Source organism: Pelophylax lessonae (genome assembly GCF_965119305.1).
Source record: "Pelophylax lessonae genome assembly, chromosome: 7".
Lineage (NCBI taxonomy): Eukaryota > Metazoa > Chordata > Amphibia > Anura > Ranidae > Pelophylax > Pelophylax lessonae.
Window position 1 is genome coordinate 37,464,251 of NC_138774.1, and position 22,767 is coordinate 37,487,017.

The 22,767-nt window shown below is 43.3% G+C and overlaps 1 protein-coding gene across 2 annotated transcripts in view; it reads right to left on the reverse strand.

Moving 5' to 3' along the window:
- RGL2 (ral guanine nucleotide dissociation stimulator like 2) overlaps positions 1-22,767 on the reverse strand; it is a 121,232-nt gene that overhangs the window by 30,089 nt on the left and 68,376 nt on the right. For both annotated transcript variants that reach the window (XM_082262565.1, XM_082262566.1), the window contains 5 exons: positions 19,485-19,648; positions 15,635-15,694; positions 13,986-14,253; positions 10,660-10,878; positions 2,413-2,516 (listed from right to left, as the gene is read on the reverse strand). In XM_082262565.1, the coding sequence (XP_082118691.1) occupies positions 2,413-2,516; positions 10,660-10,878; positions 13,986-14,253; positions 15,635-15,694; positions 19,485-19,648 (815 nt within the window). The remainder of the gene's footprint in view (positions 1-2,412; positions 2,517-10,659; positions 10,879-13,985; positions 14,254-15,634; positions 15,695-19,484; positions 19,649-22,767) is intronic.

Sequence of the window (22,767 nt, forward strand, 5' to 3'; positions counted from 1 at the left end):
AATTTTTACATTTTCACTTAGGGGTGTACTTACTTTTGTTGCCAGCGGTTTAGACATTAATGGCTGTGTGTTGAGTTATTTTGAGGGGACAGCAAATTTACACTGTTATACAAGCTGTACACTCACTACTTTACATTGTAGCAAAGTGTCATTTCTTCAGTGTTGTCATATGAAAAGATATAATAAAATATTTACAAAAATGTGAGGGGTGTATTCACTTGTTAGATAGGCTCCTTTCACACGGCCGCTCCGTGTGAAAGGTCCGCTGCGGGACTTTTTTTTTTTTTTCCATGGAGCGGATGACATTTGTGTCATCCGCTCCGTGTGCCCGCATATCATCCCATCCGTTTGCGGATGATATACGGACATAATGTAAGTATATGGCACTGCGGATGTCAGCGGATGACACCGCTGACATCCGATTTTCCTTCCTTTCCGTTTTTTACACGGAAGGAAAAATGGGGTTCTGTTCCATTCGTAAAAACGGAACAGAACTGAAAGGAGGAAAATCGGGTGTCAGCGGATGGTATTCCGCTGACACCCGCAGTGCCATTCACTTACATTAGGTCCGCAAATCATCCGCAAACGGATGGGATGATTTGCGGACACACGGAGCGGCCGTGTGAAAGGAGCCTTACTGTGTGTGTGTATATATATATATATATATATATATATATATATATATATATATATATATATATACACACACACACACACACACACACATACACACACTGTAAATATATACTTATATAGACACATACAGTATAATACATTTATTATAGCTGTATAAATATTATAACTTTTATATGTATAATAACCTCCTTCTGATGATATTTCTCCACTGGAGGTTGCTTTGTTTTTTTTCCCTGGGTATATACATTGCATGCAATTTTCCGAGAAGCGAAAAAATAATAATTCTGTGCCGCACAATTATTGGGAATTGTGTATCTTGGATCAACATCCTAGTATTGTGCGAAGTAGATTTAAAAAAACAACAAAGAGTGTTAGTTGACCTTCCTATATCTAGAGGTCAACATCATATGGTAAGCTTCTGTCTTAGTCGTAGAAAACATATGCTTTTTTTTTGGGTGTGTGGAGTTGGATTTAGATTTAGAAACAACATTTAGATTAATACTGGAAGGTTTTCTGTTTTTCATTTCATTGATCATATATTTGATAACAATTCAATGCATAGTGCAAGGTTTCTCAACATGGGTATGCTCATATCAAGACAGCACACCATGCTGAAAAAGAGATTCCTTGTCCATAGGACAGAGAGTCAAGATGGTTAAGTGAGACTGGGAGGCAGAGGGCCAGGACGACTAGGTGAGTCCAGGGGACTGAGGGTATCTGGAGGTCTCGAAGGACTGAGAGAGCCCAGGGTGTCAGGAGAACATCTTTTAAGAGGCCAGGGAGCAAGCCCATGCACTAGGGTGCTGAAACTGAAAAGGCTGAGAGAGCCAGGAGAGCTGGGAAAGCCAAATGCAACACAGAGGTTCTATGAGCTGGTCTGAGGGAATAGCCAAAATCCAAGGTTAAGGTCTAAGCAGTGGTGCCGTTGAAGTGGAAGTCAGGTGGCTCAGCATTTTTCTGTTACCCAATGTTGCTGGCGAAATTCCCCTGCCTGGGTAACTGTTATCTGTTGAACTTCAATTTTTGTTTAATTGAAGGGGGCTGGCAAGCCCTGAACAACATCTTGGACTGGCGTGGATGCTCTACAAATGCTTCTACCACTTAGCTAATCCCCCCAAATTGCTGAAGCAAGGGTTACCATACCCTGTGCCCACGGGCAGACTGGCAACTTTCGGCCCAGGGGGCAGGTACAAAACCAGAGACCCATGGTGCAGTGACTTAGCCTCCCTCTTTCCGGTCTCCTCCTGACCCCCATTCCAGGCTGAAGCCCCGCTCCAGATACTCTCTACTCACCGGCTGAATCCAGGTTCCCAACCTGGTCAGCAGAGGGTTGGAGAGAGCTGGGACAGTTTGGTTGGGGCTGGCCAGGGGAAGAGAGTCTCCAGTGGGGAATGGAACCGGCCTCTGCTCAGACACAGTTTACACCATTCATGCTGGGGAGGGAGGCCTGCGCTCTGTCTTGGTCTTCAACCCGCACTCAGTAGGTCAGTGGCGTGGACTTTTTACTTCTCTTTACCAGGAATTCTTTAGGCCTATCTGTGGCAGAAGCGGTGCAGCCTTTTTACAGGATATCAGAGCAGCCCAGGGGGGCAATTTCCCCCCCTGCCCCCTGGCCCAGTCCTCCCCTGCCTGTGCCGGAAACACTTTCAAGAGTTGGGCCGCTGCTCTCAAACAGTGCCGCAGTCCAGGTCTTCATTGACCTAACACCCCCTCCCCCCGCACATTACCACAGTCAACAGAGATCTAGCACACTGTTATGACAAGAGGTCTCCTTACTTGGATGTCTCAGCCCAGACTCTCTTCAGCCGATGGACCGCTGTGCTTTGCAACGCAGAAAGAATGGCGTAGACCGATGAAAAGTTCCTGAGACTCCAACATTCCTTGTGGAAGAATACAAAAAAAAAAAAAAAACACAAACCATAAAAATCATACAGAGCCATTTCGGACAAAAGGCAATCAGTGAACCAGTAAAGTAATGCTATCCAGCAAACACTGTGGCTGTGATAAATTTGGGAAGTCAATTTATCTCCATCTTCATCTACTTTAGCTAGAGTCTAGATAGCAGTGTAAATTGTGACCTCAAATTTCAATTTAGTATACTGCAAGTCATAGTCATTTGACTTAAAAGCCATTTTAATTTTAGTTGTATTTTAGTCATCTGACTTGTTTTAGTTTTAGGCTCCTTTCACACTTGTGCGACTTAGGATCCGACTTGTCGGACACAAAGTTGCAGGACATGTAAAATGCCATGTATCTATCTCTAGCAGAGCCGTTCCAATTGACACTTAGCCCCGGAAGATATTACCCCCTTCTTGACCAGGGGGTTTTTTGCGATTTTTTACTGCGTGACTTTAACGGACAATTGCGCGGTCGTGCGACGCTGTACCTAAACGAATTTGATGTCCTTTTTTTCCCACAAACAGAGCTTTCTTTTGGTGGTATTTGATCACCTGTGCGATTTTTTGATCATGCGCTATAAACAAAAAAAGAGCGTCAATTTTGCAAAAATAACAATATTTTTCACATTTTTATATGAAATTCCCCCAAAAAAATGTAAAAATCTAAATTTTTTAACATTTTCTGCCAATTTGTTTTATGCTATATATGTTTGGTAAAAAAAAAAAAATCGCAAAAAGCGTATTTTGATTGGTTTGCGCAAAAGTTATCGCATTTACTAACAAAGGGAAAGATTTTTGTCATTTTTGGTGTTTTTTTTTAACAAGTAATGGCGGCGATCTGCAATTTTTTTTTGCGGTACTGCGACATTGCGGCGGACAGATCGGACCCTTGACTGACATTTTTGACACTTTTGGGGTTACCAGTGACATTACTGCAGTAATCAGTGCTATACATATTCACTGTTACTGCAAAAATGACACTGGCAGGGAAGGGGTTAACTGTATTGGAGAGGGAGGGGTTAAGTGTGTCCTAGGGGCGTGCTTCTTACTGTGATTGGACATGGCTACTAGTGTAAAAACAGAGATCAACGGTCCTACATAGTATAACCGTCTCCATTTTTACACAGGGGAGAATGACAGACGGCTTTGTTTACATTAGCCGCCTGCCTTTCTCCCTTCCCGACGAACGATCGCGAGTGACCGGCGGACATCGGGTCCGCCAGTCACACGCACTGACTTGTTAGGGAACGAGCCGGGGCGGGCGCGTGCCTCAGCGCTATTGGCTCACAAGCCAGTGACAGGCTAGTGACGTACTGGTACGTCACTTTGCCTGGCCGGGGCTGACCGCCACAGTATATGTACTTGCGGCGGTCGGCAACCGGTTAAGAAAAGGTTCCTGCGCTACTTTGATCCGACTTTGACACAACTTCAATACCAGAGAGTCTAAAAATTTTACCAAAGTCGGACTCCAAACTTGCACCGAAAATCACGCAACTTTGGAGTTGGCTAGTGTGAAAGGAACCTTAGTTGTATGTTAGTCAACTAAAATATCTCCAGTATTATAAACAAACAAAAATATTGCTTTTTGGCAAACAAAAGTGCAGCTTTAAAATATATATAAAAAAAAACCTGTAAACTCTATTGGCTGTAATGCCATTGCACATATTACCTTAATATCAGAACTTTAACAGTTCCCTGTTAATAATGTAAACAAACGAGAATATTGCATTTTGACCACTGTTAACCACTTTACGACCACCCTATAGCAGATTTACTGCTACAGGGCGGTCGTTCAGTGCAGAATCCCGTATATATACATGTGATTCTGCACTTCCGCCTAGGGGGTGAGCACCCCTTGAAGCTGATCAGCGGGTCCATGCCAATAGATGTCCTCTGGCACACGTTGGGAAGAGGTGCTGGACGGAGCTCTGTCTATGTAAACAAGACAGAGCTTTGTTCTGCCAGTGGGGATGTGATGGATTTTCTAGCAGGGAAAGAAAATACATTACATCATCTAGTAAAAGCACCTCAAAAAAGTATACAAACACTGACTAGGCACATATTTAACCCTTTGATCGCCCTAGAGGTTTAACCCCTTCCCAGTCAGTGCCATTAGTACAGTGACAGTGCATATTTTTAGCACTGATCATTGCATTAGTGTCACTGGTTCCCAGAAAGTATCAAAAGTGTCAGTAAGTGTCCGATTGTCCGCGCAAAAAGTTGTTGATCGCCACCATTACTAGTATAAAATAAATAAATAAAAATTCCAGTATATTTCCCAAAGTTTGTAAACTTTAGCGCAAAGCAATCAATATACGCCTATGGAGATTTTTTGATTTTTTTACCAAATATATGTAGCAGAACATATATTGTGATAATTAGGTGTAAATATACACTTAAACGGTTGTGCACAGGATAAAAAAATGATTGAGTGGAAAAGCAAAATAATATATGACAACGTGATAAATGGTGAAAAATGATCAGAAAATATTAGTGTATATCTGCGTGGGTCATAAGTGTATAAATCAATAGGTGAATAAATAAAGTATTTAGGAATGTAACAAATTGATATACACCAAGTTTTGAGTGGCTCGTCCAGACAACAGTGTAGTTGATAGCTAATTAGTTTGGTAGGGGACCGCACTCAATTAAATACATAAAATAAATAAATCTCTCTCCAATGAGTGAAATACAAATAAATAAATAGAATATAAATATAAGGGCTCTTTCACACGGGCTTTCCGTATGTCCGCAAATCATCCTATTTTTTTGCGGATGATTTGCGGACATAATGTAAGTCAATGGCACTGCGGATGTCAGCAGAATACCATCAGCTGACATCCGATTTCCTTCCTTTCAGTTCTGTTCCGTTTTTTCGAACGGAAGAGAACCCTATTTTTCCTCCGTTCAAAAAACGGAAAGGAAGGAAAATCGGATGTCAGCGGTGTCATCCGCTGACATCCGCAATCCCCATAGACTTACATTAGGTCCGCATATCATCCGCAAACGGATGGGATGATATGCGGACCTACGGAGCGGATGACAGAAATATCATCCGCTCCGTGGAAAAAAAAAAAAAAAAAAGGACCGCAGCGGAGCTCTCACACGGAAAGCCCGTGTGAAAGAGCCCTAAATCAATTCACGGACTTTCACAGTCACCAAAATATGAATTGATTTATATTTATATTCTATTTATTTGTATTTCACTCATTGGAGAGATTTATTTATTTATGTATTTATTTGAGCACAGTCCCCTACCAAACTAATCAGAATACATATTGGCCTAAATTTATGTTGAAATTTGATTCTTTAAATTTTTTTTATTGGATATGTTTTATAGTAGGAAGTAAAAAAAATATATATTTTTTTCCAGAATGGTCGATCTTTTCTTGTTTATAGCGCAAAAAAAACCCCAAAAAAAACAAAACTAGATGTGATCACATACCACCAAAAGAAAGCTCTATTTGTAGGAAATAAAAAGGGCATAAATAGAATTTGGGTACAGCGTCGCAGGACCACGCAATTGTCAGTTAAAGTAACGCAGTGCCGTCTTCCATAGGACAAGTGGATACTATACACCATCACTGTACTAAGGACACTGGCTAGGAAGGGGTTAAAATCTAGGGGCAATCAAGGGGTTAACTGTGTGCCTAACAATGTCTTTGTTTTTAGCTCAAAAAAAAAAAAAAATGCAGTGGTGATCAAATACCACCAAAACAAAGCTCCATTTGTGGGGAAAAAAATGACATAAAATTTGGGTGCAGTCTGTCTGTTAAAGCAACACCGTGCCGTATCGCAAAAAACAGCCTGGTCATAAAAGGGGGATAAATCTTCCGGATTTGATGTCATTTTTACATCAAATTTCGATTTTGCTTTAGTCAGTCTTTTGACTAAAATAATTAAAATGCCATTTCCTTGCCTGGGAACCACGGGTGCTGTATACGGTCGCCCACTGAAATAAATGGCTGTATGCACCCGTACGTATTATTATTATACAGGATTTTTATAGCGCCAACCGTTTGTGCAGCGCTGTACTATGTTAGGGCAGACAGTACAGTTACAATTCAATACAGGAGGAATCAGAGGGTCCGGCTCATTAGAGCTTACTAGACATGTGCAATTTGTTTAGTTCCAAATCAATTTTCGGATGAAATTCGGCATATAGACTCTTTTGATGAATGCGTAAGAAAACTAATTTTCAGAAAGAACAAAAACCCGAAAGAACAAAAAACGATTCAACCTAGGAGTTTAACAAATCGATTACATTCAGATAAATTTTGTTTTAGTATTTTCGTTCTTTCCGACTATTCATTATCGCTGAATATAAAGAAATAATTGATGAATGCATTTGTATTCCTTTTGGATATATTCGGATTCATTCGATTATCGGATGGGCAGTGTTAAGTGTGTAAATCTCTGGCCAATGAGCTTGTCCCTTATTCCCCTGTGTGTTTTTCTGTGTCAGACTGCAGTCCATCCAGAGTCCAGACAGGGTGTGGTGGGCCGGGGGCACTGTTTTGTTGGATTTGTTGATTGATTATGAATACAACCAATGTCCGAATGAACGAAGGGTCCGAGGCCGAAGTAACAAAGGGCGCATCTAAACGAATGGAACGGAACGAATACGAATGCATCCAAAGTTACAAATTATTCAAAGTAACGAATGCCGTATCTAAACGAATGGAATGTAACAAATACGAATGCATCCGAAGTTACAAATTATTCAAAGTAACAAATGCCGTATCTAAAACAATTGGAACGCAACGTATACGAATGCATCCAAAGTTACGAATGTCGCATCTAAATGAATGGAATGTAACGTATACGAATGAATCCGAAGTTACGAATTATCCAAAGTAACGAATGCGTACAAATGCATTCAAAGTTACAAATTATCCAAAGTAAAGAATGCCGTATCTAAAACAAATGCAATGTAACGTATACGAATGCACCTGAAGTTACGAATGCCGCATCTAAGCGAATAGAACATAACGTATATGAATGAATCCGAAGTTACGAATTATCCGAAGCAATGAATGCCGTATCCAAACGAATGGAATGTAACTAATACAAATGCATCCGAAGTAAAGAATTATTCAAAGTAACGAATGCCACATCTAAACCAATGGAACGTAATGTATACGAATGTATCCGAAGTAGCGAATGCCATATCTAAACAAATGTAACGGAACGAATACGAATGCATCCAAAGTTACACAAATTATCCGAAGTAATGAATGCTGTATCTAAAACAACTGTAACGTAATGTATACGAATGCATCCAAAGTTATGAATGCCGCATCTAAACGAATGTAACGTATACAAATTAATCCGAAGCTACGAATTATCCGAAGTAAAGAATGCTTACAAATGCATTCAAAGTTCCAAATTATCCAAAGTAACAAATGCCGTATCTAAAACAAATGGAACGTAACGTATACGAATGAATCCGAAGTTTCGAATTATCTGAAGTAACGAATGCCGTATCTAAAAAAATGGATTGTAACGAATACGAATGCATCTGAAGTAAAGAATTACTCGAAGTAACGAATGCCGCATCTGAACCAATGGAACGTAACGTAACGTATATGAATGCATTCACAGTTACAAAATATTTTAAGTACTGAATTCCGCATCTAAACGAATGAACCGAAACGAATACGAATGTATCTGAAGTTATGAATAATGCGAAGTAACGAATGACGTATCTAAAACCATCGAACGGAACAAATAGGAATGCATCCGAAGTTATGAATTATCCAAAGTTACAAATGCTGCATTTAAACCAATAGAACGGAACGTATACAAATGCATCCGAAGTTATGAATGCCGCATCTAAACGAATGGAACGGAACATATACGAATGAATCCGAAGTTACGAATTATCTGAAGTAAGGAACGCCGTATCTAAAATAATGGAATGTAACAAATACGAATGCATCTGAAGTAAAGAATTACTCGAAGTAACGAATGCCGCATCTAAACCAATGAAACGTAACGTTTATGAATGCATCCAAAGTAGGGATAGACCGATTATCGGCAAGGCCGATATATCGGTGGCTGATATACACTTTTTACGATATATCGGTATCGGTCCCTAGAACTTCCCAATATTGCCGATATTTTTGTGACGTCATTCTGCCTTCTTAGGCCGCCTCCCTCGCCTTGGACAGCCTCGTCTGGAGTCGGGACTAGTCTCACGGGAGTGTATCACAGCCATACACCCACCCACAGCAGCCCGGTGCCAGCCACCCACATCCACAGGCCCGGTGCCAGTCAGCCACCCACAGGCCCTGTACAAGCCAGCCAGCCACAGGCACTGTACTAGCGAGCCAGCCAGCCACCCACAGGCCCTGTACCAGCCAGCCAGCCACCCACCCACAGGCCCTGTACCAGCCAACCACAGGCACTGTACCAGCCAGCCACCCACAGGCCCTGTACCAGCCAGCCAGCCACCCACCCACAGGCCCTGTACCAGCCAACCACAGGCACTGTACCAGCCAGCCACCCACAGGCCCTGTACCAGCCAGCCAGCCACCTACAGGCTCTGTACCAGCCAGCCAGCCACCCACCCACAGGCCCTGTACCAGCCAGCCACAGGCACTGTACCAGCCAGCCACCCACAGGACTTGTACCAGTGAGCCAACAAGCCCACCAGCCACCAACAGGCTCTGTACCAACCAGCCAGCCACCCACAGGCCCTGTACCAGCCAGCCACAGGCACTGTACCAGCCAGCCACCCACAGGCACTGTACCACCCAGCCACCCACAGGCCCTGTACCAGCAAGCCACAGGCACTGTACCAGCCAGCCACCCACAGGCCCTGTACCAGCCAGCCACCCACAACCACAGGCACTGTAGCAGCGACCCAGCCAGCCACCCACAGGCCCTGTGCCAGCCACCCACCCTCCACAGGGCCAGCCACCCACAGACAGGGTGCCAGACAGCCAGCCACCCACAGACAGGGTGCCAGACAGCCAGCCAATCACAGGCCCTGCACCAGCCAGCCACCCACAGCCCCTGTGCCAGCCACCCACAGCCCCTGTGCCAGCCAGCCACCCACCCACCACAGGGTGCAAGACAGCCAGCCACCCACCCACCACAGGGTGCCAGCCAGCCAGCCATACACCACAGGGTACCAGCCAGCCATCCACCACAGGGTGCCAGCCAGCCACCCACCCACCACAGGGTGCCAGCAAGCCAGCTATCCACCATAGGGTGCCAGCCAGCCATTAAGCATTAAACAAAAATTAACATGTTTAGTACCAGATTTGTGTCAAAAATGTTCTTTATGTCCAAAATATCAGCCCATAACGGCCGATACCGATACGTTTTGACCAAAATATCGGTATCAGTATCGGCCCTGAAAAAAAAACATATCAGTCTATCCCTAATCCAAAGTTACAAATTATTATTAAGTACTGAATTCCGCATCTAAACGAATGGACGGGAATGAATACGAATGCATCCGAAGTTACGAATTATCCGAAGTAACGAATGCCGTATCTGAAACAATGGAACGGAACAAATAGGAATGCATCTGAAGTTATGAATTAACAAAAGTTACAAATGCTGCATTTAAACCAATAGAACAGAATGAATATGAATGCATCCGAAGTTTTGAATTATCCAAAGTAATGAATGGTGTAACTAAACAAATGGAGTGTAACGAATATGAATGCATCCGATGGTACGAATGTCTGAAGTAACTAATGCTGATCATAAGGAAGGTAATGCACATGTCTAGAGCTTACAGCACAAATATGCACATGCATGCAGATTTACACCCCTGGATGCAGGAAGTCTCCATCTATTGGCATACATCCATACCTATGAGCATGTTTACCTGTGTATACCCATGCAAAGCCATCCATTTCCATGTGTAGCTGAATGCAGCTCCTGTGGCTCCCAAGCAGAAAAATAGGCCAGAATTTTACATCATTTGGCCCTGGGCACCCGTAGGCCGTCAAACCCATATTACTGAGTCACTTTCCTGAAACTAACATGCTGTTAATGAGTCAACGGCTGCTTCAATCAAAAACAAATTACTCAGGCATTTCACGTCATGACCCTTTAACAGAGTTACACCAACAAGATGGCTCTGCAATGGGCCCCGCTCACTCACCTCTGCCACTCTCACCCACTTCTCGATGATCCGCGCCCTTTGCTGGGGTCTCAGATGGGGGTCCTGGACACAAGATGCAGTCACAGCGCCTGACAGTCGGTTAAAGTGACGGACGGTCTCTCGGACAGAATGGCATCGGTGGAAATGGTCTTCGCCCTTGTCTCTTCTGGACCACACTGACCCCAGACACTCGTATGGGACCACTCTTAAAAACAGAGCCTGGCACAAAGATATGAGCATAACAGAAGGTGAACGTTAATAAGAGAGATCGCATTAGTACAGGGGCCACTAGGGGCCAATTATATGTTACCTTTTTTGACAATTTGCATGTATTGGTTAACTTCTTCACAAGTATATATATATATATACATACACACACACACACACACATATACATATACATATATGTATGTATGTATGTATGTATGTATGTATGTATGTATATATATATATATATATATATATATATATATACACATACATACATATATATATATATATATATATATATATATATATATATATATATATATATATATATATATATATATATATATATATATATATATACACACATACATATATACATACACACACACAAACACACTATATATACACAGTATCTCACAAAAGGGAGTACACCCCTCACATTTTTGTAAATATTTTATTCTATCTTTTCATGTGACAACACTGAAGAAATGACACTTTGCTACAATGTAAAGTAGTGAGTGTACAGCTTGTATAACAGTGTAAATTTACTGTCCCCCTCAAAAGAACTCAACACACAGCCATTAATGTCTAAACCGCTGGCAACAAAAGTGAGTACACCCCTAAGTGGAAATGTCCAAATTGGGCCCAAAGTGTCAATATTTTGTGTGGCCACCATTATTTTCCAGCACTGCCTTAACCCTCTTGGGCATGGAGTTCACCAGAGCTTCACAGGTTGCCACTGGAGTCCTCTTCCATTCCTCCATGACAACATCACGGAGCTGGGGGATGTTAGAGACCTTGTGTTTCTCAACCTTCCATTTGAGGATGCCCTACAGATGCTCAATAGGGTTTAGGTCTGGAGACATGCTTGGCCAGTCCATCACCTTTACCTTCAGCTTCTAGAGCAAGGCAGTGGTCATCTTGGAGGTGTGTTTGGGGTGGTTTTCATGTTGGAATATTGCCCTGCAGCCCAGTCTCCGAAGGGAGGGTATCATGCTCTGCTTCAGTATGTCACAATACATGTTGGCATTCATGGTTCCATAAATGAACTGTAGCTCCCCAGTGCCGGCAGCACTCATGCAGCCGCAGACCATGACACTCCCAGCACCATGTTTGACTGTAGGCAAGACACCCTTGTCTTTGTACTCCTCACCTCTCACTAACCTATACAGCCCTGTACAGATGAAATCAATATACAGACCTTTTTTGAAGGCAATTCGATCTCTAGCGGCGGTGGAGGACACGGCCGACAATGGCTATGAAATTAATGGGAAGTGACGTCACCCATACACTTACTATGGGGCTTCCGTTGTCTGCTGTTTCTTCTGCATCCGTCTCCCAAGCGAAGCCACCGCTGACAGATCAGTGTGGGATCGGGTCAGATTGGCTTCAAAAAAGGTAAATATACGGATGTCTTCTTTACAGGGTTAGTGTTAGATCGTTGAGGTCTATAGATGCAGGCTGGACTTCTCCTTTAAGGTTTTTTTACCTTCATCATGAAGGGGTTATTATAGATCACTAAATGCCGATGTTGGAAATGCCAGGCAGATCTGATTGGACCGCTCATGTAAAAGGAACAGACTACAATAAAGTGTTGAGGGTTTTATCCCTTCCACACTCTATTCAAACCAAAAAAAAAAAAATAGGTTGGAGTTGGGTTTCTGGTGGCCATACATGCTTTGATAAATGACCAATTTCTTCTCCGATTGATCTTGCCCAATAGGGATAATCGATCAATAGTCAACAACACAATCCACAATCCACTGATATGACATACATGGTCACCATTCGGCCCCTTTCACACTTGTACGGCCCGACTTTGACCCAACTTGAAGCAATGCCTGTGTAATCTGGAGGTCTATGGACCTTAACCACTTCCCGACCGCCCGCCGCAGGTATACTGCGGCAGGGCAGCCCTCCTGCGCTCGTCAGTGGGGACTCCGATGCAAGGGGAAGGCGGCCCTGATTGCCGCCTGACACCCGCGATCGTTCCCCGATGAGAGAGAACGGTCAGCTGTTATAAACACAGCTGACCTTTCTTCTCCCTGAAATAATCATAGAGCCCCTGTGATCCTTCTATATAGGAACACAGGTCTCTGATCATTTCACAAACCACGCCCCAATACAGTTAGAAACACGCCCCTAGGTACACATTTAACCCCGTAATCACTTACAGTGTTAACCCCTTCCCTGCCAGTGTCATTATTACAGTAACAGTGCATTTTTTTAGCATTGATTACTGTAGTAATGTCACTGGTCCCCCCAAAAGTGTCAAAAATGTCAGTTAGGGGTCCGATCTGTCCGCCGCAATGTCGCAGTCCTGCAAAAAAAAAAAAAACCCAGATCGCCGCCATTACTAGTAAAAAAAAAACCTTAAAAATGATATGAATCTTTCCCGTAGTTAGTAGATGCGATAACTTTTGCGCAAACCAATCAAAATACGCTTATTGTAATTTTTTTTACCAAAAATATGTAGCAGAAAACAATTTGGCCTAAAAATGTTAAAAAATTTTGATTTAATTTTTTTGGGGAATGATATATAGCAGAATGTGAAAAATATTGTTTTTTTTTTTTCAGAATTGTCGCTCTTTTTTTGTCTATAGTGCAAAAAAATAAAAAAATCGCACAGGTGATCAAATACCACCAAAAGAAAGCTCATTTGTGGGTAAAAAAGGACGTAAATTTTATTTGGGTACAGCGTCGCACGACAGCGCAATTGTCCTTTAAAGTAACCCAGTGCCGAATCACAAAATATGGCCTGGTCATTAAGAGGGTTAAACCTTCCGGGGCTGAAGTGGTTAAATCAACATGCGTATGGTCACCATTAGGCCCCTTTCACACTTGTACGACCCGACAGTCACGCGACTTTGACGCGACTTGAAGCAATGCCTGTGTAATCTTGAGGTCTATGGACCTTAAAACGCATCAAAGTCGGCCTAACATAGTGCAGGGACTACTTTGAAGTCGCTGCGACTTGAAGTCGCACAGATATGAACGGTACTCATTGGAAATCATGGGGTACGGCTTGTCATGCGACTTTGCAGTCCCAAGTCGCAGGACAAGTCGCACAAGTGTGAAAGGGGCCTTAGAGGCATAGAGACACAGATTTCCCTCACAGCTTCTAGACAGGTGAGTTGCTCTGCCACGTATCCAGCTTGAAATGTCAGGACATCCAGAGCGTCTGAGTCTTCCGCCTCGTCCCCTGCCGTCGGGGACTGATCTGCGCCGTCCTTGTCACCGGCGCGGAGCTCCTGTAGTTTCGCTACCAAATTTGCCTTCCGTAATTTGCAAAGGCAGAGAGCCAGCTGATCCTTCTTCTCCGGCTGAAGAGACAGGAAGTCTTCGGGGTGCTGAGACATCCAGGCACAGAAGAGACTGCTGATGCTGGAGAGTAGAAAGACAGCACTGTGAGGAGGGAGGAAGGAAGGAGCCACTCTTTATCAAGATAGAAGAAACTGCCTAAAGCAGTCATGGCTGCAAACATCACTATTAACCAGTTGCCGATCGCCCGCCGCAGTTATACTGCGGCAGGCACCCGCTCCTGCACAAACCAACGTAGGTCGTGCGCCTGCAGCTAGGGGGCGAGCTTGCGCCACCGGCAGCACGCTCCCGCCCCGCTTGGCAGCGGGTACTCCGATGCACGGGGCAGGCGGCTCCGATTGCCACTTGACATCCGTGATCGCTCCCCGCTGAGAGAGAAGAACGGTCAGCTATTGTAAACACAGCCGACCGTTCTTCTCCCTGAAATGATCACAGAGCCCATGTGATCCTTCTATATAGGATCACAGGTCTCTATGATCATTTCACAAGCCACGCCCCCCACAGTTAGAATCACTCCCCTAGGCCCCCCTTTTAACCCCTGCCCTGCTAGTGTCATTATTACAGTAACGGTGCATATTTTTAGCACTGATTACTCTAGTAATGTCACTGGTCCCCCCAAAAGTGTCAGTTAGGGGTCCGATCTGTTCGCCGCAATGTATCGCAGATCGCCGCCATTACTAGTAAAAAAAAAAAACAACAAAAATGACATAAATCTTTCCCCTAGTTTGTAGACGCGATAATTTTTGTGCAAACCAATCAAAATACGCTAATTGCTATTTTTTTTTTTTTTTAACCAAAAATATGTAGCAGAAAAGAAATTGGCCTAGAATGTTAAAAAATTTGGTTTTTAAATTTTTTTTGGGGAATGTTATATAGCAGAAAGTGAAAAATATTGTTTTTTTTTTTTCAGAATTGTCGCTCTTTTTTTGTTTATAGCGCAAAAAAAAAAAAAAAAAAAAAAAATCGCACAGGTGATCAAATACCACCAAAAGAAAGCTCTATTTGTGAGGGGAAAAAAAAGGACAATTTTATTAGATAGAACACCTTTGGGATGAATTAGAGCGAAGACTGAGAGCCAGGCCTTCTCTCCAACATCAGTGCCTGACCTCACAAATGTGCTTCTAGAAGAATGGCCAAACATTCCCATAGACACACTCCTAAACCTTGTGGACAGCCTTCCCAGAAGAGTTGGAGCTGTTATAGCTGCAAAGGGTGGGCCAACTCAATATTGAACCCTACGGACTAAGACTGGGATGCCATTAAAGTTAATGTGTGTGTAACGGCAGGCGTCCCAATACTTTTGGTAATATAGTGTATGTATGTATGTATGTATGTATGTATACATATATTATATATAATATATTTTTTCTTTTCATTATAGGTGTAGAAAGATGTATGAAACAATGAAAGTCTATGGCACAGATGCAAAAGGTCTCATACTCACTCATCATCTTTCCCTCCACGTGATTGGTCTTTGCTCTGTAAGTGATTATTGTTCTGTAATCTGCAAACAGAAAACACGGGTGTCAATGAGTAACACAAATGTAAATGTGTAACTCCTCTAGATGGCAATGTAGAGCTCTTCCATTCTTACCCTGCATACACATATGTCTCCATATGGGAATGCCACAGTGGACAACCATTGTAGCTGCTGGAATTTTGGTGAAGTGATGCACACGTTCTTGTGATCCAGCCACGTGGCTGCTTAGCAAAAGGGGTGTCACCACTTTTCCAGCCCTGCAGACTGCCTCTGCCCTGCCACCTGTATGCTCTTCAGGCTACTCATACAGTATCTCACAAAAGTGAGTACACCCCTCACATTTTAGTAAATATTTTATTATATCTTTTCATGTGACAACACTGAAGAAATGACACTTTGCTACAATGTAAAGTAGTGAGTGTACAGCTTGTATAACAGTGTAAATTTGCTGTCCCCCTCAAAATAACTCAACACACAGCCATTAATGTCCAAACCGCTAGCAACAAAAGTGAGTACACCCCTAAGTGAACATGTTGAAATTGGGCCAAATTAGCCATTTTCCCTCCCTGGCATTATGTGAATCGTTAGTGTTACAAGATTGCAGGTGTGAATGGGGAGCAGGTGTGTTAAATTTAGTGTTATCGCTCTCACTCTCTCATACTGGTCACTGGAAGTTCAACATGGCACCTCATGGCAAAGAACTCTCTGAGCATCTGAAAAAAAGAATTGTTGCTCTACATAAAGATGGCCTAGGCCAGTGATGGTGAACCTTGGCACCCCAGATGTTTTGGAACTACATTACCCATGATGCTCAACTACACTGCAGAGTGCATGAGCATCATGGGAAATGTAGTTCCAAAACATCTGGGGTGCCAAGGTTTGCCATCACGGACCTAGGCTATAAGAAGATTGCCAAGACCCTGAAACTGAGCTGCAGCACGGTGGTCAAGACCATACAGCGGTTTAACAGGACAGGTTCCACTCCACTCAGGCCTCGCCATGGTCGACCAAAGAAGTAAAGTGCACATGCTCAGCGTCATATCCAGAGGTTGTCTTTGGGAAATAGACGTATGAGTGCTGCTAGCATTGCTGCAGAGGTTGAAGGGGTGGGGGGTCAGCCTGTCAGTGCTCAGACCATACGCCGCACACTGCATCAAATTGGTCTGCATGGCTGTCGTCCCAGAAGGAAGCCTCTTCTAAAGATGATGCACAAGAAAGCCCGCAAACAGTTTGCGGAAGACAAGCAGACTAAGGACATGGATTACTGGAGCCATGTCCTGTGGTCTGATCTGGTTCAGATGGTGTCAAGCGTGTGGGGCAGCAACCAGGTGAGAAGTACAAAGACAAGTGTGTCTTGCCTTCCATCAAGCATGGTGGTGGGAGTGTCATGGTCTGGGGCTGCATGAGTTCTGCCGGCACTGGGGAGCTACAGTTCATTGAGGGAACCATGAATGCCAACATGTACTGTGACATACTGAAGCAGAGCATGATCCCTTCCCTTTGGAGACTGGGCTGCAGGGCAGTATTCCAACATGATAACGGCCCCAAACACACCTCCAAGATGACCACTGCCTTGCTAAAGAAGCTGAGGGTAAAGGTGATGGACTGGCCAAGCATGTCTCCAGACCTAAACCCTATTGAGGATCTTTGGGGCATCCTCAAACAGAAGGTAGAAGTGCGCAAGGTCTCTAACATCCACCAGCTCCATGATGTCATGGAGGAGTGGAAGAGGACTCCAGTGGCAACCTGTGAAGCTCTGGTGAACTCCATGCCCAAGAGGGTTAAGGCAGTGCTGAAAAATAATGGTGGCCACACAAAATATTGACACTTTGGGCCCAATTTTTAAATTTTTACTTATGGGTGTACTCACTTTTGTTGCCAGTGGTTTAGACACTAATGGCTGTGTGTTGAGTTATTTTGAGTGGACAGCAAACTTACACTGTTAGACCGTATTTACACTAGTCCGACTTGGACCGCGACTTGTCAGCCTGACAAGTCGCGGTCCGTCACACTCCTATTGTGCGGTACAGGAGCCGTTCTAATAGGAGCGACACAAGTCGCTCTGACTTAGAAAAAGGGTCCTGTACTACTTCGGGGCAACCTGGAGGCGACTTGCATAGACATTCATTTTATGAAGTCCGTGCAAGTGGCGCCAAAGTCGTGCTGCACGCGACTTCACAGGTCGCCCCTGAAGTCGGAGCGACGTAATGTGAACCGGCACTTATACAAGCTGTACAGTCACTACTTTACATTGTAGCAAAGTGTCATTTCTTCAGTGTTGTCACATGAAAAGATATAATAAAATAATTACAAAAATGTGAGGGGTGTACTCGCTTTTGTGAGATACTGTATATATTTGTATGACAATTTAAAACCGTTTATTGATATTATTAATTTATTTGTACTCTGTATCCCAAAGGTTTTTTATTTGTTATTTATTTTGAACATGTGATCAGCAGCAGAGGACTAGAAGCTCCTCCTGCCACTGTTTCTCTGCAGACAGGCTGGGAAAGAGCTGGGTCAGGTACAGATGTATATGGATTAGAAAAAAGGTACTTAGATATTTTTTTATTGTTTAAGAAAATTACAGCGCCATCATCCACATACAGAAATAGAAAGGACAATGAACATTAAATAGTGTGTGTTTAGTATCACTTTAAGTTTTGACAATAAAACCTGGAAGCAGGTTGGTTTCTATGCAGAGCTGCACCAGATTTTGCACTCCAGGTTTAATAAATCCACCCCATAGTGCCTCTTCCTGTAATGAAAGGCCAATGAAAGCCCCAAAAAGTTTTATCTGTGAAGAGGGAAATTCCATGGCCCTTTGGCAATTGTTCTCAATGAGCTTGGTTGGAGGATCTGGATTGGTTGCTTGATTTTAGGAAATCCAATCAAGAGCTCTACCTAAATGTTGGTTTCCCCTCATCAACAGAGGCCGGAAGAAGGAATTTCCCTTAATACAGAAAACACTGATTGTTTTATTAACTTTATCTAACATTGCATTACTGCTGAGTGGGTAAAAATAAATACAGTTAGCATCCATTTCCTGCCAAAAGTCCCCTTATGTTGGCCGCACATTAAAATTTTCAGGCAAATTCAACTAGCTTTTGAGGGCTAAAACACCAATACAGAATACTGGTGAACCACCGCATTAGCAAAAGTTGAGTTTGGTGTGGAGAAACTAGAGTGGCCTCTATAGAGCCAGCCCTGACCTCAACCCTACTGAACACCTTTTTGGAAAGAATTGAAATGCCTATTGGGAATTAGGTCTTCCAACATCAGTACCCAGACTCATAAATGTTCTTTTGGCTTAACAGACACAAATTCCCACAGATACACTCCAAAATCTGGTGGAAAGCCTTCACAGAAGACTGGAGGCTGTTCTAGCCACAAAGGGGGGCAACTTCATATTAGTTCCCATGGTCTTGGAATGGGATAAAGTTAAGATTTATCCCCTATTCCTGTTTTGATGGCAAATTTTTGACTCGCTTCTTCTAAAAATGGTCAACAGGAAAATTAGAGAGGCTGAATCTCCCCAGCGGGGACACTGTCAGCAATAAAAATTTGGCCAAGGTTTCAGTTCTATCCCAATCTAGATACATTTTAAAGACAGGTCTACTTTAATAAGAATAAACTGGTTCTCCTAGGATTAAACTCAGAGGAATCCGAGAAGGGATCACCTAAAGCCACATAAGCCACATAATGGACCACTGTGTGAGCAACTTCTGGAATATCCACATTGCCATTTTCCCAACCCCCAGTCTCACAACCCCCATCACCGCACTGACACCCAAACATAACAAAGTAACTCAACCTGTCCAGAAGTAACGCCAACACCTCGCTGGTGCTACTGAAAGTGCGATAAGTGGCCAGGAACACTGGGATGTAGGAGGTGTCCCCAAGATTTCGGGCTTCTAGAAGATGGCGGACGAGTCTTGGAAGAGTTCCAGCACGGAGTGTTAATATTTTCACAGGAGCCTGGAGGGAAGAGAAAACACATTACGCAAGTCATACCTGTCAACGTGCAGAACAATCCTATCATACCGAGCTGTAAATCACCTGACAGAGAGGAAGGGTGTCATTTAATAGACAGATACGGGTTTGTGCTGGTCACAAACAAAAGATTTTCTAGAACATTTACCAACCAGCTTGCAAAACAGCCAAATTGGCCCCGTCTAATAGTTTACGATTAGGGTTTGGTTTGCAAACATTTGCAAATATATGCGTGAGCCGCAATGCCCACGATAAGGGACCTCCTGTATATACTGCGGTCCTAACTCTAAATTGTCAAAGCTGCCATAGTAGATGCTAGGGTTGCCAACTCATCCCTTTAAACCCAAACACATATGAAGTACACAGGTTCTGGGGCAAATTCATTGTGAGTTTAATTACCACCTTAACCACTTTACCACGGGAGGATTTTGCTGTCTTACATCCAGGCCACCTTTTGCGATTCGGCACTGTGAGACTTTAACTGACAATTGCGCGGTCATGCAACGCCATACCCAAACAAAATTTACGTCCTTTTTTTCCCACAAACAGAGCTTTCTTTGATCACCTGTGCGATTTTTACTTTTTGCGCTATAAACAAAAAAAGAGCGACAATTTTGAAAAATAACAATATTTTTCACATTTTTTTATATGAAATTCCCCCCCCCCCCCCAAAAATGTAAAAATCAAATTTTTTTATCATTTTAGGCCAATTTGTTTTCTGCTACATATTTTTGGTAAAAGAAAAATCGCAATAAGCTTATTTTGATTGGTTTGCGCAAAAGTTATTGCGTTTACTAAGGGAAAGATTTCTGTCGTTTTTGGTGTTTTTTTTTTAACGAGTAATGGCGGCGATCTGCGATTTTTTTTTTTTTTGGGACTGCGACATTGCGACAGACAGATCGGACCCTTGACTGACATTTTTGACACTTTTGGGGGGACCAGTGACATTACTACAGTAATCAGTGCTATAAATATGCACTGTTACTGTAAAAATGACACTGGCAGGGAAGGGGTTAATTTTATTGGAGAGGGAGGGGTTAATGTATGCCTGGTGCTTACTAACGTGTGTGGGGGGAGGTGACTGAGTGACACAGGGACAGATCGCATGTTCAGCTATGCTGAATCCTGCAATCTGTCACTGTTTGTCACTCAGGAGATCCGCCCACTTTGTTTACACAAACGGGCGGATCTCCAGACTCGATTCCCCGACGATCGGGGAAGAGCGGCGGTGATCGCTGCCGCTCCTCCCCTGGCCCGATTCCCGCTGTGACTGAAAACAGTGGGAGCGAGCCTCCGGCGCCGCGCGAGCGCCGCCCACAAGAGGAGGAGTCCAGCGACGTAGGTACGTCGCTGGACGGGAACGAGCCACTTTGCCGCAGTACAGTCCCAGTGACTGGTCGGCAAGTGGTTAATTACCACCTTAAATCAGCCACAGAACCTGTGTAATTAATATGTGCATGCTTTTTAAAGGGATGAGGTGGCAACCCTAGTAGAAGCACATATAAGAATGGATAGATTAAGGGCAGGTATGCCTGGATGGAGCCCACCACTCCTTAAAGGCACAGGGATGCACGGGACTTTTTTGTACAGTTGGTTGAATTGGGTGCAGGGATGCACTGCATGTCTTTGCTGCCATTTTGCTTTTGCTGGCCATCACAAGCATATCTGTGCCTTTAAGGAGGGGTGGGCTCCCTGCAGGCATACCTGCTCTGGAAGGTTTTATCCCCTTCAGGACCAATTTCTTTGCTCTGCGGCACTGCACTACTTTAACTGACAATTGCGCGGTTATGCAAGTCTGTACCCAAATTAAATTTATATAATTTCTTTCACACAAATATAACTTTCTTTTGGTGATATTTGATCACCACTGGGATTTTTATTTTTTTATTATATAAATTAACCACTTGCCGTCTGCTCACTAGAGCACTACTGCGGCAAAGTGGCTCGATAACGTCTGGCGACGTAGTACTAAGTCACCAGACATTCCCCTTTCTCGGCAGCGCGCGCACCGACGGAGGCACGCTCCCGCTGTATTCATTCACAGCGGGAGCCGCTGCTCTTCCCCGATCGTTGGGGAATCGAGTGTGGAGATCCGCCCGCTTGTGTAAACACAAGCGGGCGGATCTCCTAAGTGACAGGCAGGGTCAGATTGCAGGGTTCAGCATAGCTGAACATGCGATCTGTCCCTTTGTCACTCAGTCCCCTCCCCCCACACACGTGAGTAAGCACCAGGCATACATTAACCCCTCCCTCTCCAATAAAATTAACCCCTTCACTGCCAGTGTCATTTTTTACAGTAACAGTGCATAACAGTGCACTGATTACTGCAGTAATGTCACTGGTACCCCCAAAAGTGTCAAAAATGTCAGTCAATGGTCCAATCTGTCCACCGCAATGTCGCAGTCCCTAAAAAAAAAAAAAATCGCAGATCACCGCCATTACTCGTTAAAAAAAAAAAACACCAAAAATGACAGAAATCTTTCCTTTAGTTAGTAAGCGCAATAACTTTTGCGCAAACCAATCAAACTACGCTTATTGTGATTTTTTTTACCAAACATAGGTAGCAGAAAACAAATTGGCCAAAAATTTAAAAAAAAAATTGATTTTTACATTTTTTGGGGGGGAATTTCATATAAAAAAATGTGAAAAATATTGTTATTTTTTCAAAATTTACGCTCTTTTTTTGTTTATAGAGCAAAAAGTAAATATCGCACAGGTGATCAAATACCACCAAAAGAAAGCTCTGTTTGTGAGAAAAAAAGGACGTAAATTTTGTTTGGGTACGGCGTCGCATGACCGCGCAATTGTCAGTTAAATTTGCACAGTGCCGAATCGCAAAAAGTGGCCCAGACGTAAGACAGCAAAATCCTCCGGTGGTAAAGTGGTTAAAGACCGACAATTTTGAAAAAAAAAAAAAAGTTTTTTATTTTACTTTCTGCTTTAAAACATATCCCATAGCGCGGGCGTTGGTAGGTGAGTCTGCCTGTTAGATATTTTTATCTTTTGCCATATCCAAGTTAAATAACTCCAAGGTTCAGGGGTTGGGCTCACCTGCTAATCGTATTAAAGTATTTATTTACTATAGATCACTGGGTGCTGATATT